Source organism: Haliaeetus albicilla, chromosome 22, assembly GCF_947461875.1.
Source record: "Haliaeetus albicilla chromosome 22, bHalAlb1.1, whole genome shotgun sequence".
NCBI lineage: Eukaryota > Metazoa > Chordata > Aves > Accipitriformes > Accipitridae > Haliaeetus > Haliaeetus albicilla.
Genome location: NC_091504.1, coordinates 18,188,145 through 18,204,841, shown reverse-complemented (window position 1 = coordinate 18,204,841; position 16,697 = coordinate 18,188,145). Strand labels below are relative to the sequence as shown.

Sequence of the window (16,697 nt, the reverse complement as noted above, 5' to 3'; positions counted from 1 at the left end):
AGTGTTGAATAAGAACCTAACCTGCAATGCCTTCTGGGTTTTGTTTCTTGCAGGAATTTCCTGGAGTATTGTGGAGTCTCCAAGCTCTGAAAATGGGATTATGCATGTCTCTGTGGGTGTTGATGTGGTGTGGTGTGTTACAAAGGATAGAAAAGTAAGAGATGTCATGCTCTGGTTCTGTTTTTTTCTTCCCTTTTTTCTATCTACTTTTCTCAAACAGGCATGTAACTTTCATAGGAAACATTGGTGATTTGGACTCACTATCCCCATGGTTTGGGAAATTACAGTTCTCCTTGCTGTGTGTGGGAATGCCCTGTGGTTTGTGATATACATAGTTGCATTTAGTTTAAGGAAGACTTTCTGCTTTTCTCTTGGAAGGAATTTTCTAAATCCAAGTCAGACAGGTGTGGAGGTGGGTGGGGATGTAATAAGGGGACTACTTCTAAAGGATATTGAGCATCAAAATTGAAGGGACTCCTAGCTGCTCAGTCTTGTTTCCACATGGTCTGAAGGTTGCATCAAAAGCAGCATGAGGAATATTTTCACCTACACTTTTCTATATGATCCTATTTTTTAATCTTCCTACTGTAACTGTTTCTTCTTCATCAGCCTTTTAATGTAGGGTTTTTTTAATTTATTAAGTGACATATCTGTTATGTGTATGTGTGATTACTTTCTTACTGGGGTTTTAACTTAGAATCATAGACTATCTCAAGTTGAAAGGGACCCATTAGGATCATCGGGTCAAACTCCCTGCTCCTCGCAGAGGGTCTTGAAAGTCTTGAAGTCTTGAAGAATGTGTCAGAGTGCTTTTGTGCTGGTAGCAATCAAATCCCTTCATATTGAATTCAAAACCATAGATGAATTCTGTGCATGTATAGCAGTTTTAAGTAATTGACTTACTCTGGTTTAATGAGTTACTACTTGTCAGCTGAGCCATGGTAACAGACTGTGTCCAGCCTGCTACATCTGCCAAATAAAACCACTACAATAAATGTAAATAAGCTAGCATGTTTTTCTTCAGATCTGCCACAAGATAGTCAAGTACACTGTTTGTTATGTGATTCAACCAACAGCTTCTAAAGTAGCTGCTTGCCACTATATGCTAAATAAGGATGGAAATTTTTCCAGGTACCCAGCCCACAGACACTTTTGGATTTGTAAAGACTAATCTAAGGGGAGGCAACTCAAAGAGCTGTACCACTGAAAAGATCCCTCTGACAGTTCCCTCTGTCAGCCCTGCTTCTATTCTAGGGTTTGAACACAAGAACACTATTTAGAAGCCCATTCAGAGTGACCAAAAATAGCCAATAATTGACATGTAATAGAAAGTATTTTTCCAATGGCAGAGAAACTAACTCTGTCACAGAAAGGCATAACAAAAAGTCTCCCTGTGGGCTGTTCTGGCTGTAGTTAGTCACAAGGACACACAGTCTGGGTACTATTAAGAGAATTATTTTACCTTTACCTGATAAAGAAAAAGAACCAAGGAGGTAAGAGACTTCTTAAGGCAATGCGGCAAGTCAGTATTAGAGATTAAGACTAATCCACTCAAGAAACTAAATTCCAGCTGTCTGCTTGCTAATGCAGAAGAAGCAAAATTTAGACTTATTGCTGTTGCAGGTATGGTTTAGAAGAGGAGTGAACTCACATAATCCTTGTGGAACAAGCTGGATTGAAATGGTTGGAGAAATGATGATGGTAACTGTAGGCTTAAATAACCAGGTAAGACAGCTGTATACCAAATATGAGAATATTTATGTTCCACTTTGTAGAGGCAGTATTCATACATGGTGAGGACTGTCAGCAGTGCCAATATGGACAGCTGAACAACAGGTCCATGTGCTTGAACTGCTAGGAAGGCATGCGTGGCTGAATTCTTCACCAGAAGATGAACAGTCAGCATGTCACTGTATGGCACATTCAGCTGCAAATGGTTTTCTCTGGATGGTACAGAATTTTAGACTGCATCTACAGTATCAGCATTAAGAAAGAACACAAAAGGAAAAAGCTGTGTCCAGCAGATTTTTGTGCTCTATTTTCCACCACTGCATCCTTCTGTAACTGGTATCTACCTGCATTCTATGGCATTTCCTTCACGAAGCCTTTTCCCTCCCTAGGTCTGGGGAATTGGCTGCGATGACAGAGCAATTTATTTTCGTCAAGGTGTCACACCAAGTGAGCTCAGTGGGAAGACATGGAAGGCAATTGTATCTGGCCGAGAGAGTGACAGATCTCAGACTGGGAGCTCAACAAGTCTGCTCAGGTACTTATTAAAATACCTGCTCAAGACTTTGTATGCCAAGAGTTTCAATGCTAGAAAATTATTTCTTTACATTCAAGTGGTATAGACAGGGAGAAGTGCAGAAGACATCTCTAATCATTATGTATGCCAAAAAGCATTCATAGTTTTTGCCATTAAAATTAACAATAAGCAGCAGTTGTTGCACTCGGAGTAGAAACTGAAGCTCCCACTTTGAAATTCACTGCATGCTTGCAGTAAAGTGTGTTTCTCTGGGCTTTACTATCACTATCTGGAACTAGTCTCTAATAAGAGAAAATGTTACCTGTGAAATACCGTGAAGGAGTGTCAACTCTACTTAGGAGTTATCCTTCTCTTGAATGTCACTATACATTTCCCTTCCTAGAGAGATTAAATCAGTAACTCCCTGCTGACTGCTGGCCTCTTGGCTGTGCAAGACATGCCAATGAAGCTGGGAGTGCTGCAGAAGCTACTTGTTTGAGTCAGTGTGCTCTTGAGTAGAAGCCCTCTCTAGCTAAGACAAAAATCATAAAGTTAATAATGGGCTTTAAAAAATCCTATTCATTATTTCATATCCAGAAAATGTGATGTTGCTTCAGTGTTTTCCTGAGAGTTGTAGGCAGTCAACACCACTGATTGTTTGAAAAGATCAATGAAAGATCATCCTATGTTTGAGATTTACTAGACTGGTCTGCCAGATTTGTGTTTGTTAGACTCTTTTCCCTTGATGACAGTTTGACCTTCAAAAAGAAGTCTGCTGTTTCTCTCCTAAAGCTGAAACACTAGGTTGATTTCTGTATGTCTGTGGTCTTAGGCCTGTGCTAATTTATAATGTTTTCAATGGTAGTTAATTAATTATCTATTTGTCCTTCAGTGCTGGCTGTTTCTTTACTGATGATATTCAGAACCAAACAAACGCGATCATTCAGGGTGATGCAGATACTTCCTCTGATACAGACCTTCCAAGTGTACCCATGAACCTTGCCAACACTCTCCCAATGGGAGCTGCAGCCAGCAGCAGTGGTAAAGGCTCGGGCAACCAGACAGCAGAAATATGTGCAAATTTGACTGTGGATCCCCTGGACTCTGATCAAGGAGAAGCTACTGTTGCTTCGACTAGTAATGAGAAAGCTAATCTTGAAATGCATAAATCTACAAACCCAAATCCTTCTGCAGAACTGCAGTGGACAAACATTGACTTGAAGGAGGCCCAAAAGCATCCAGTCCTCTCCGTCAGCACCTTTGCAGAAACATCCAGCCTGTCTTCCCTTGGCATGTTCTCAGTGGGAGCTGAAGAACAGTATGGAGCCGATGAGCACCCACTGTGGGCCTGGGTGTCTGGGGGAGGCTGTCTTGTAGATTTGCACAGCCCATTGAAATGGTTCACTGTTCCATCAGGTACTATCCAGTCACCACAACAGACCCTAATTCCCAGTGCTCCCAAGAAAAATGTTGGTTTGGGGTTTTTTTTGAACAAAACCATGGTGCAAAACTTCTGATAACCTATTTACTCTTATTGCAGTTTGTTAATACACTCCATGTTTGAGGATAGTGCTGCATGTATTTAGCTGTACAGCACTTTGGGATTGAGATATATAAATGTAAAGGTGACAGTTCTCTGATTTTCTGTAAGAATTTTGTAAAATAATCTATGCTGGATCTGTATCTCATTTTTAATTACACTGAAACTGCTACTTCAGGCAAAACCCATAATATCACTGAATAGTAACTGAAAGCAGTGAAAAGGGCTCTCTTGAGAGGTGCAGATGCCACAAATAACTGCCTTGCTCCTACCATTCCTACTGAGACAAAGTTAAGATAGAGAATTTACTCAGAGGCATTGTGAGTGGGAGCCCAGCTGATAACTGGATGCAGTTGGAATTTAGATTCTTGAAGGACAGTGGTATATAACAATATTTTCAAAATAAACCATGAACTGTGGCATCCCAGTATTTAGTAACAGCATAACTCTTAATGCATTGTATTACCTAACTATCTTGCAGTTCAGTGATAAAACTTCCAACAAAGGTTATAGCTTTGAAAGATTCTATATGATCATCTAGTGATCCCATTTCTATGCATCATTTACGAAGTTTGGCTGTAATACATTGATTCCAAAGTATAATAATTAGAGAAATTATGTTAGACTGGGTTGATTCAGTCCAGTGTTCAAAGCAGCATCGTGTTTTACCTTTCACAGAACTGTGAAAGCTCACTGGAGTTTATTGGTTTGGGTTCTGTTCTAGGTTTGTCATCCTCTGTGCAATCTTTGTCTCTGTCTATCACTCCAGCACAGACAGCGGCGTGGCGAAAGCAGATTTTTCAGCAGCTCAGTGAAAGGACAAAGCGGGAACTGGAGAATTTTAGGCACTACGAACAGGCTATTGAGCAGGTAAGCACTGAGGATATTTATCTCTTGTCTACTAAACACATCTATCGATACTGGGCATTGATAATACATTTCTGATGTACTCATCTGAACTTACTGTCAGCTTTATATTCTTGTCCTTATTTCTGTCTATGACAACTTTCCTGGATTATCAGTGTCTGAGCTCCCTGTAGGAAACTAGAAGCTTACCAAACACGGAGCAGCAATCTTTATCTAAAAATATTAGCTGATAGTTTTGTATAGGAGCAAACGAAGCACTGGTCAGCATTATTTGAGTACACCGAAACCTCAAATTTACAGGGAAATGTTGGCAACAGTGGAATGTTGTATGAATTATTCCACCACAAGATGAGGCTTCTTAATTGAAACAATGACTCAAGCAGGTGAACTTTCCCTCTCTGTGACCATTAAGGGATTAATGTAACTTGCAGAAATAGAACAATGATGCAAACATCAATAGCAGCACTTAAATTGCAGTTTTGTTTGATGTTCCCTTTGTTATGACTCCTTATGGCTCTTTTCAGATTCATTCACATTTTTGGTCCCTTCATCCCTAATTTCCAAATGACATCTGGAATTAATTTCATTAAAAACACTTGGAGTCCAGGGGTTTAATCAAGTTTAAAAAGATTATGTCAAAAGCCTTTGAAGTCCAACCTTTAAGAAGTTGTGTTACAACAGGAGCACGCTAGAGTCAATTAGTGTCTGTGTGCTGCTGCATTCTTGCAGAGGTGAAATGTTAACACTGTTACACACATGCTACTTCAGCACCTTTCTATCCAGTTTTGTCAGTTTTCATTTTGTCTTCAGCCTCCTGAATGCTCTGGTATACTCTGTTTCAGAATTAACTAATACGATACAGACTAACTTGCAGTAGGGATTTCTTGTGGTCACAAAAAATAGTATTCAGGAGAAAGAAAGTCATGCAGTTTCCTTACTCCTGTAAATTTGTGTTTGCATTGCAGTCAGTTTGGGTTAAAACTGGAACCTTGCAATGGTGGAGGAATTGGAAGCCTCATAAATGGATGGATGTTCGAATCGCACTTGAGCAGTTCACTGGGAGCGATGGAATGCGCGACAGCATCCTGTTCATCTATTACATGTATCATGAGGAGAAAAAGGTGTGTTCAGCTTGAGACCTTTGAGAGGGTTACACATGGCAAAGGAAAACCTTTGAAGGGAAAACGGTTTTCTTAAGGCAGGCAAATTATGGTGTGCTGTTGTTCTAAGTTTTGGGAACCAATTCAAATGTAGCCCAGGGTACTAGCAAATTGCAAGCTTTTCTAAGTTGTAGCTATGTTAATACTACGTCAGAAATACCCGGTCAGCAACCATCCACGTTGCTTAAACCATCTGCTTCGCTCTAATTAGGAATTCTTTTGGAAGTTCAAAATGTTCTTGGTTGTGAAGAAGGAGACAAGCTTGGCTGGCCAGGGTCTTCATAAATGGGGTTAATGCGTATGGGCAATAGGAATCAGAGGTAGTGCAGGACTGGAGATTGAGCCCCATTCCTTCTGCACCAAGAATTGATCCTTTGCTATTCTTGGCAGGAATGCCTTGTTCATTGTCCTGAAGTGCAAAAATGCTGGCTCTGAGGAAAGTATATCTGAGTTTGCTTTAGTCGCAAATTTTTTTGTGTGTGTCTTGTCTTAGTATATCCACGTGTTCCTGAATGAAGTCACTATTATAGTTGAAGTTCTGAATGAAGCCAAACACTCCTTTGCACTGTATACACCTGAAAGGACGAAGCAGCGATGGCCAATCCGCCTGGCAGCCACAACAGAGCAAGAAATGCATGACTGGGTAATTCTGTGAATTTTTCATCTCAAGCAATATCTGAAATAAAACAAAAGCTAGTCTCTGAAATCTCAGCATTACATTTACAGTATCTAGGCTGCTTAACTATTTTCACAATTTCAGTATTTAAAAAGTTTGAACAAACTTATTTAGAGGCAGCTGAGGCTTCCTATCTCCTTTGGAGTTTGCATGCTTTACTGATCCACAGTAAAACTGATACTGTTTTTCCTTCCCTTCCTATCTCCAGATACAGATTAGGCTGCAAATGAGTTAGGAGTTTAATTCAGTTAGTCTGTTCTTCTGCATTGGTAGAAGAACTGTTATTTGTGGTCACTGTTGTAGAGAGTCTTATGTATAGGCAGGCAGGCATACATACGCTAAAGCAATGGAAGACCTGAAAGATACTTCATAATGATCAGATACTGCAAACCACATTGGTTCCAGTGATTGTGTTAATGATTTCTAAAACACTGAATTCCAGTGCCTTTGAGAAAAAGCTGCTAATTCCCTTTGCTGATTTGCAAGAACCTGCAAAGGTAAAATTTCATTTTGTAATACTGAAGCATCTATGGCAATTTTGTTCTCACTGTAAACGGAAGCTTTTGGTTCTCCACTTCTTTTTTTGTAGCTGTCTTTGCTGAACATGTCCTGTTGTGAAAGCAGACGGATTCAAGGCCCTCCTTCTCACTATGCCATTTGGTCAGTTACTTGTAAAGGAGACATATTTGTTAGTGAGCCAAGTCCTGAACTGGAGGCCGGACCACACCTGATGCCATGTGATGAAATGTAAGAGGTTTCAGAAGCTGTTCTTTCTGCATGGGATGCCATCCAGCAAAGACTGTCTTTTCATGTCAAGTCAGTGGCTTTGATGGGCTGTTGGAGTGTATAGTATGCTGCAGATGTCTGTCAGTGACAAGGTTAATGGCTGCCTTCATATTCATAAGTATATCTGAAGATATTCAACAAATCATATTTTAATTCTTAGATGCTGGAGCTATTCATGTGATTTCAAAAGCCTTTCTCATTGAGATCCCCCTTTTTTTGTGAGTGCATCTTTAATGCCATAATTATTTAAATTAAGAGATGGCCTAGACTAAAAGTAAACCTAATCACTGTAATTGTAATGTATTTTGAGCTTTCAGTTTTATCTGAGTCGGGAAATCTGAAATTCTGAATCCTTCATAGTCACTACAGTGCAGGATCAGCTCCTTTACAGTTTCTATTACAGCTATGACAATATAGTACTGCAAACTCTTCAAGCAAAAAAGTACCAGCCTCGGAACTGGTGGGTTAAAGGCCAATCTTCAATTTAAAAAATACCCCCAGTTTCAAGTTACTTGCACAAAGTGTATTTGAATAATACCTGAGAGATCCTTTAGTCCTTTTCCTTCAGGGTAGAGCACCTTCAACATCTGGCAAATCACAAAGCTGGTGTGCTCTTGCATCTTAAGTTTGGGGGATCCATGACCTAGATGATCTCCTGCCATTCTGATAACTAAAATACTCCTCTGCGATCTCTTTATTTTCCCCATTCTTCCCTAGAAGAATACCATGGCCATCTGGCTGTGTAAAGCCCCAGAAGAGGATTAACCTGCAAAGATTAGGAGAATAGGAATAATTAAAGCCCTTGTTTTTACTGAGCTCCATAGCAAATACATAAATCAATCATTTGTTTTCTTGTTAGATAAAGGCAATTCCTAGATTTTAAAAAAATTAAGATGAAGTTAAAGCTGAGGCAGTTGATGGCCACTAAGATGTAAAGATTCTAGCAAGATCATCCTAACTGGTGTTTAAAAAATAAATAACTTTTATATATATATATAAAAAAAAAACAACCCACAAGCCATAAAATAAAAGGAAAGTAAAATAATTCAAAGCTTGAAAATTCCAAATGGAGGCAGACAGGTTCCTTCCAGCTGACTTTTCAGTAGTTGTTCAAGGGGAAGTGCTTTCAACCGGCAACTGCCTTCACTTACAGATTGCACAGAGGTTTAACAAACGAGCATATGAAGTTGTGTGTCTTTAACATTGTTGAGTTGTAGGAGGGGAAGGTGTACATTCCTGATGGATGTGGTGCAGAGTAAATGTAAAACATTGTCCTTTTTCTGGCAGGTTTTGGCGTCAAGTTGGAGGTCATCTTCGACTGATAGAGTGCAATAACCAAGGCATAGTGTGGGGCATAGGATATGATCACACAGCTTGGGTTTATACTGGTGGATATGGAGGTGGCTTCATTCAAGGTATGGACAGTTGGTCTACTGCGGTGTACACGTTTCTTACTTATCTTCCTGACTGGGTCAGCTATTCAAGCTGTTTCAGCTGTCCTTCCTTTAGCCTAACTAACATGTAGGGTTATACAGTGAACAGGCCACACATCAGGAAGGAATTGGTACTGCAGTTTTATATTTGTATTTTCAGCTTAAGAGTGAGAAATAGGATAATCAGCAATATTACTGTGGCTGTTGGAATTTAAAATGTAGTGTCTTTAAGCTTTACTATAATCCAGATAATTTCTTTCTCACAGGACTGGCCAGTAGTGCTGATAACATTTATACACAGTCAGATGTGAAATGTGTCTACATCTATGAGAACCAGCGGTGGAACCCAGTCACTGGCTATAGCAGCAGGTTATTTACTCAATTTATTGTATTTGTTTACTGTAATTTTTTACTACTGTCAAATGAAACAAAGGGTTTGTTCTAGCTTTTCAGAATAGTTATTACAGTTACTTTATTTTCAGTCTCCCCCAACATTTATTGTTAACCTGAGATGGCAGGAGCAGTTTCTCAATTTTGTAGATTTGTAATTATGAATTCAAAATGCATTTATAGCAAAACATTACAGATTTGTGCTTTGTGAGTGCACAAAGTGTGCCTAATTGCAACATCTTGCATTACTAAGGCCATACAGCAAAGTTCTTATTAGGATCTATATATTCATATACATATTGTACTAAATACATTGGTTCCTTGAATAGTGTATTTGAACAGAACTATTGAAAAAGCATGCACATATATGGGTGCCTATGCCAGCGAAACTCAAGATTCACCTTCCAATCTTAAATAGTAGTGAGGAATATCACTCTACAGAGAAAAGTTTACATAGTCCTCAAGTTTGGTGTAACTGGACGCAATTGTACAGATTCTTTCCCACTATCCTCATCACTCGCATGGTATTTCTAAATACAGAGATTAATGACAGAAAACTGATTTCTGTATGAAAGCAGGAAGTGCTACAAATAGGCTTTTCTTCCCCTGCCTTTTAAATTCACTATTGTAAATGACCTTGCATTCCTTGTACACTGTTTCACCACAGAGGTCTGCCCACAGACAGATACATGTGGAGCGATGCATCTGGCCTTCAGGAATGTACAAAAGTCAATACCAAGCCTCCTTCTCCACAGTGGTCTTGGGTAAATTTTGTCTTAAAAGTCTTTTTACTAAGAAGGCAAGGCTTAGCAAGTAAGATACAAGACTTGGGCTCAAATGACCCAGATTTTCTTCCTGGATTTATTGTAATATTTAACCCTGGTTTCCCCACTTATACAATAGCAATAATCTTCCATAGTCAAAAGAATGTTAAGCATTGAGTGGGATTTTTTGTTTAGTGGGACTTAGACTTCTGTTCCAATCCTTTTAAAAAGACTTGGGAACTTCTGTATGAACTTATATTGCAAGTATAAGAAGGTTTTTAGCAAGTCATTGCACTCCAAAGGGTGGAAGGGAAATAGCGGAAGAGGTTATTTTTATTATACATTATGTGTTGATTGTGCTTGTTATTCTTATCGTCTCCTTTTGACAATAGGTATCCGATTGGTATATTGATTTTAATACTTCAGGTGGAACTGATCGGGAAGGCTGGCAGTATGCAGCAGACTTTCCAGCGTAAGCAGATACCTTCTTCTACCTAAAATTCTAGCAGGCAAATGCCATGCTTAAGTCATCATTTCTTCTTGTTTGCTATTTTGCACATTAACTGTGCTTTAACAGGGACAAGTATGCCTTGATTTCCCCCTTTGTATGGGGATACTAACACTGAAATTTGCCGGGGAGGTAGGGCAGCAAGGTAAGCTTAGCAAACCATAGTTTCAAGCGTTTTAAAGTCAGCAGGCATGTCTGGTGGGCAGTTACATAGACAGTGCTCTCAGGCTGACAGTGACATCAGAGATGCTCTGACATCCTCATGAACACCTATTTAAATCTGTTTTGGTAGGTCCTACCATGGTCACAAGACAATGAAAGACTTTGTCCGACGGAGGCGCTGGGCAAGGTGAGGAACTAAGATAGAAATACATGTTTTTAACTTGAATGCTAACTGTTCCTTTAAAATCTCCTTTAGTTATGAGGGAAAGAGTCTTATCACCCAATCAACAAAAGCAATAGTGAAGAAACCTGCAATAAATAACCCATCTCCAACAGAGAAGCTGATGATCTTTAGCATTATGGCTTTAATTTTAAGCCTTTACAGGTAGATACCATGTTTGATTTCGTGGTATCTGTAGATAAAAGTCAGCTAGTTATTCTCTGTATCTGATTTTCCTTATGGTAAATGATTAAGGAATAGTAGAGTCTAGGCATATTAGTACGTACTAGGTCACTTGTAACAAGTGGTAATATATTTTTTATATTAATAGTTTTAACATATGAATTGCACATACTGCATACTAAGCAACAGATAATCCCAACCCTGTTTAAGTCACAGTACACAATATTCAGGTGGAACCTGGAGAACAGCAAACTGCCACTATATTCTAGTCTATTCTGTTAAGCAGGGAAAGTGCATTCGCTGTTTTTGCAGCTTTCCTATGCTTTCTGTACTAGAGTATCTAACAGCTATACTAATAAATTGCTGTGAACTTACAGTTACGCATTGTTCCGTTTGTTATTGAGACTACAAGGCTAGTATTTCGGTCCTTGTACAAAAATCTTTGAAGTAAGGTCCTTAAGCATCAAACTGTTGTTCCAGGATATGCAACAACACAAAAAAACATCCAATCACAATAGTGACTTGAAATAAAAGAAGCAACTTGAGAAATACCCTCAAGCTTAAATATTTCCTCTAGTTCTAACTATCAATTGAAGATTGAAAACAAATAGGGAACAGCTCAGGGCTGGATCTAGTTTTTCAGAACTGGAGAAAGGAGGAATGTCTGGAGTTTTTTAGGATAGTCTTCATGCACAGAAATTGCTGTTGGGATGATAGAATCTAAAATAGTTTCCCTGATAGACAGCACTACTTCCTTGCAGCTTCCACAAAAAAAAATAGACAAATTCCCAGAATGATCTACCTCCAACTCTTTAATTTAGAGCTGCCTTATTTCTGCCTACCTCAGGATGCTACATAATTTTCTAACAGGCTCCACCAAAAAACTACTTGTAAAATGATTCCCTTAACCAAGACACAGGAAGGAATGAACCAGGTGTGAAGTTCTCTCTGCAGTGGGATTCTCAGCTTGGGAACAAATACTCATTATCCAGCTGTTGCCCAATGAGTTTTAGAGAGCTAAGGAGCAGTGTAGCACAAGCTGCGGAGTTCTTGGGTGGCCTTGGTTTTGTAAAGTAACTTCTTGAAAAAAACAGAACCTTTGAGAAATCAGTAGTAGGTCAAAATTCAAAACCTGATATGAAACATGGCTGGTTTTTGTAAACCCCTTTCAAATTAAAAATATTAATACTTGTTGTACCTACTTAATGAAAAAACTTCAGGATTGTTTGCACCGAAGTCAGCAACAGACCATGAAACAAAATCAGTTATAGAAAGTACATACATCTGATGGGTTTGGGGTTTTTTTGCTTCAGAAAATGTAAGATAGTCACCAACGGGCCATGGCTGGAAGTGCCTCCTGTTACCCTGTGGGACATCTCCATAATTCCCAGTACAGATGCAGACGGTGAAGAATCAGTAGCACTGTGGGCAATCGGTGACAAAGGAGACGTGCTCTGCAGGCTTGGAGTGACACAGCAAAATCCAGCTGTAAGGCTCCCTGTTTCTTTTTACTGCCCGATTGATGTATTTAATGTAATTATGCAAGTACATACACACAATCATGCAGTGCTCTCTCTCAAAGCACCTTGTTATTTTTTTTCCCTTTTATGTCCCAGATTTGAAAGTCCTTGTCCATCAGCTGTAACAGTTTGCTGCCCACATTTCTTACAATAGGGCTTCTCTTGCATAATCTATCCTAGCTGGTGCCACGTCACTTGCAGGAGCCCCTCTCAGCCCCTGTGTATCTTCTCGTGAAGCACTTCCACTTTCTGTACTGATAGCTTAGTTGCTCTTTTTTTTTTTAAACTTGTTGATATTGTGTGTATCCCATTTAAATGAACTGCTGAGGGATAGAGTTTCTCTAAAGTAAGGTCCCAATCTAATGCCTGTTGATATCCACAGTTCGGCCATTCAATTTTCTGGGCCTGGACTAACCTACAGATTTGACTTTTTTACGGACTGGGACAGAAATAATGAACGAAGGTCCAGTAAAGTATGGAGAAAGGGACAAATAGTCCCAGTAATTTCAATAGGAATACTTATTTCCTACTAACAGACACATGCTGAAACACCAAATTAGGGTTGATATGCACTGATTTTTAAGCCATATTTACAAGAAGGAAAAAAATCTAACAATATACTTTAGTGGAATTTGGACAAAAACTGCAAGAAGTTGAAAACTTATAGGAAAGATTTTTTTTTTCCTTCCTGTTCAAACAGTTACAGTAGCACAGATTTGTAAGGCACTGCAACAGCAAGAACTGGAATACTGTGGCTGGAATCTGAAGTCCTGTATCAGTTGATTTTTGTGAGACTATTGCTCTGTGCAATCAAAACCAAGGGATTATTAAAAAAAAAAAAAAGGCTCTAGCCCAGCTATTCAGAGACAACTAGGTGCCTAAATTCCAGTGGTTTCAGCAGAAAAGGCCCTGTTATAGTCCAACATAGCTATTTTCAAAAAGTTATATATCCAAATATCTTTGAGGATCAGGGACCTTTTTTCTGTTCAGTTGTAAAGTTACGTAAGAGTTATTCTATAGAATCTTTTTCGCTCTCTGGGGTTTTTCCCATTTGGTAATAATCAACAATATTTTGTTGTGGAGTTTTTAACCATTGCTTCACAGTTCATCTTCCATGATTTGTTAGGGAACATCCTGGCTGCATGTGGGAACAGATCAGCCCTTCATTTCCATCTCAATTGGAGCATTTTACCAAGTGTGGGCTATTGCTAGAGATGGTTCTGCCTTCTATCGGGGTTCAGTGTCTCCAAAAAAACCTGCAGGTAACTACTTAGACTTTTTTTAGTATGGTCTTTATCTTATACATTGTGTAAGCTCAACTACAATGCCATGTATGAAAAAGACAAATCTGTTTAGCACAGTCCTTTCCAATAGCTGTGCAAAACACTGCATATGAATAATACTCACGTTATTATAGCAGTTAATTTGCTCTTCACTTGCATGATTTGAAGAGTTTGTTTCTAAAAACAAGCTAGTAAAAATAAATCAAGTGTAGTGTCATTCACAGCTTTCTTGCACAGCTATGTATTTCAATTGCAGACATTTCCAAGACTTCTCATACATAATTCCATTTTCTCATACTCAAGTATTTCTGACTCTTAGGTGACTGTTGGTACCATATTCCTTCACCTCAAAAACAAAAGTTAAAACAAGTCTCAGTAGGACGAACGTCTGTGTTCGTGTTGGATAAAAACGGTAAGGATTTTTAAAAATTATTTATCAATGTTACAAAAAATAAATCAGTATACATCAGATTGCTTTAAAAAGAGGAGGCTAAGCCAAAGGTTCTGCGGACAGATTACTGTTGCTCCAAGAGGAGTAATATTTCATATTCAAAGAGATGGAGTAGGCAGCCCGCTTAATGACTGGTTTTGAAGACTTGGGTTTTGTTATATCTGATAGTTCCCTAGACAGCAACAATCCAGCATCTATGCTATTACTTTGGGGTGGGGGGAAAAGATAGATGAATCTTACAAGAGAATTGCATGGAAGGATTTGTCTGAAACCGTAGAATATGCAGAACTGAAGAATACCACGTTTCTGTTGCAAATCATTGCAAGTTAAATAATGAAGCATCCTTTTGTAAAAGAAACAAGCCCTTAACACCAGTCTCCTTCAGAGATCTTAATCTCAAATTTGTTTTACTTCTCTAGTGCATAGTTCTTTATATGAACATTTTTCCCCAAGAAATTTTACAAAACAAAGTATCTGCTGGTTTCCAGAAAAGTTACAAAGAACAACTATAGAAATACAAATTCCAAAGTAGGAACTTCATTGTGTTTCACTGTAACACATTAGTCAAAGCTATAACACATTTCCATAGAACACAGAAAGTATTAACTACTGATTTGTTATGTTGTTTACTAGCACTTTATACAAAGCAGACATCCTGAGCTGTAACTGGGACTATTTATTTTATAGGTAATCTTTGGTACCGGCAAGGTATCACACCAAGCTACCCTCAAGGATCTAGTTGGGATCATGTGTCAAATAATATCCGTAAAATGTCTGTAGGGCCCCTGGACCAGGTGTGTATTAAGCTTCCTTGTATCTCATTAGTTTATTAAAAATTATGCTTAACATACTTTTGTAATTAAATTAAATGTTCTTCAGAATTATTTTTGTTTAACTTAATTTATTCCACAAGGTAATTGTCTAAATGCTGGAATCCTGATAGCAAGACAAAAGTCATGCCAATGAAACAGTGATACAGCCAGCCCTTTGTTGTAAATAGCCTTTTTTTTTTAATGAGGCTATTTTATATATTTAATCTCTTTCCTGCCAAGTCTTACTATCTGGCAATGTTTTAATTGTAACACTGGTATCTAGCTGTTTGTTTGGGTGTCTCGCTGACTAAATTTGAGCAGTTTTGGCCTATTCAAGATCAAGACTAATTTCTGAAAGCGGTCAAACAGACTTAAAACTTTCATGTCTGGGAAGAGCAGCATGAAGAACACATTTTACTGCCTCTCTCTGCTTTCTTGAGCTCTGGGTGATAGCTGACAAAGTGCAAGGAAGTCACAGTTTGAGCTGTGGGACCGTCTGCCATCGGACTGGTGTTCAGCCAATGGAACCTAAAGGCCTCTCATGGGATTATGGTATTGGGGTAAGTGCTGAGAGTGTAATACTGCCTAAAAGTTATATATCCAAATAGCCATGGGCATGCTTAGAAAGTGACATTCTGCTCCAGCTGGCAAGCTTTCCAAAGCTTGGAAAGGAAACTGACCTTTGTTCTTCAGTTTTAGGTTCCTCTTTTAAGTTAATATAATGGGTTATGCAATTATAGCTGGGAAATAATTTATTTGCATTTGGTAAGTATTCATTTTAAATAGGTAATTTAAAAGTTACAATGGAAAAATTAGTAAAGTTAAGTACCATTTTTTAAAAATTGATTCCAAGTCTGCAGGTGATTTTTCCTCATTGTTACTCCCCGTGTTACCCTCAGTGTTTTGAGAAAGACTATTTCAAGGTTCTGGCCCCTTTTAAGTTGGTGGAAAACCTGCAGTGGCTGTTATGAACGCCTGACCCTACTAATCTCTATTCCCTGTAATAAAAATAATCCTCAAGCCTACTACCTATATGTCCTGGTTTCAGCTGGGATGTAGTTAATTGTCTTCCCAGTAGCTGGTACAGTGCTATGTTTTGAGTTCAGTATGTGAAGAATGTTGATAACACTGATGTTTTCAGTTGTTGCTCAGTAGTGTTTAGACTAGAGTCAAGGATTTTTCAGCTTCTCATGCCCAGCCAGGGCACCTGACCCAAACTGGCCAACAGTGTATTCCATACCGTGTGACGTCCCATCTAGTTTAGGAACTGGGAAGTGGGGGGGCAGGGATTCGCCGCTCGGGGACTGGCTGGGTGTCGGTCGGCGGGTGGTGAGCAATTGCCCTGCGCATCATTTGTACATTTCAATCCTTTTATTACTACTGTTGTCATTTTATTAGTGTTATCATTATCATTATTAGTTTCTTCTTTTCTGTTCTATTAAATCGTTCTTATCTCAACCCAGGAGTTTTACTTCTTTTCCTGATTTTCTCCCCCATCCCACTGGATGGGGGGGGAGTGAGTGAGCGGCTGCGTGGTGCTTAGTTGCTGGCTGGGGTTAAACCACGACACTATATACCTTCCTGTCAGGGAGGTATGTTGTGTTTTGTTTTGTTTTACAAGGAGCCTTTTTTTCTGATTCAGCCCAGAGCAGGATTACTTTCCTCATGAAAAAAATAGTATAAAACTAGTAGTGTAC

General features: G+C 38.9%; 1 protein-coding gene across 1 annotated transcript in view; it reads left to right on the top strand.

The window, feature by feature from the left end:
• The window catches only part of TECPR1 (tectonin beta-propeller repeat containing 1), a 28,231-nt gene that overhangs the window by 9,646 nt on the left and 1,888 nt on the right, over positions 1-16,697 (top strand). Inside the window, exons 7-24 of the mRNA XM_069810168.1 lie at positions 54-154; positions 1,624-1,725; positions 2,121-2,266; positions 3,138-3,661; positions 4,510-4,655; positions 5,618-5,773; positions 6,306-6,455; positions 7,078-7,235; positions 8,562-8,689; positions 8,974-9,076; positions 9,765-9,861; positions 10,254-10,333; positions 10,662-10,718; positions 12,248-12,422; positions 13,581-13,716; positions 14,057-14,149; positions 14,876-14,982; positions 15,441-15,560. Coding sequence (XP_069666269.1) covers positions 54-154; positions 1,624-1,725; positions 2,121-2,266; positions 3,138-3,661; positions 4,510-4,655; positions 5,618-5,773; positions 6,306-6,455; positions 7,078-7,235; positions 8,562-8,689; positions 8,974-9,076; positions 9,765-9,861; positions 10,254-10,333; positions 10,662-10,718; positions 12,248-12,422; positions 13,581-13,716; positions 14,057-14,149; positions 14,876-14,982; positions 15,441-15,560 — 2,579 coding nt within the window. The remainder of the gene's footprint in view (positions 1-53; positions 155-1,623; positions 1,726-2,120; positions 2,267-3,137; positions 3,662-4,509; positions 4,656-5,617; positions 5,774-6,305; positions 6,456-7,077; positions 7,236-8,561; positions 8,690-8,973; positions 9,077-9,764; positions 9,862-10,253; positions 10,334-10,661; positions 10,719-12,247; positions 12,423-13,580; positions 13,717-14,056; positions 14,150-14,875; positions 14,983-15,440; positions 15,561-16,697) is intronic.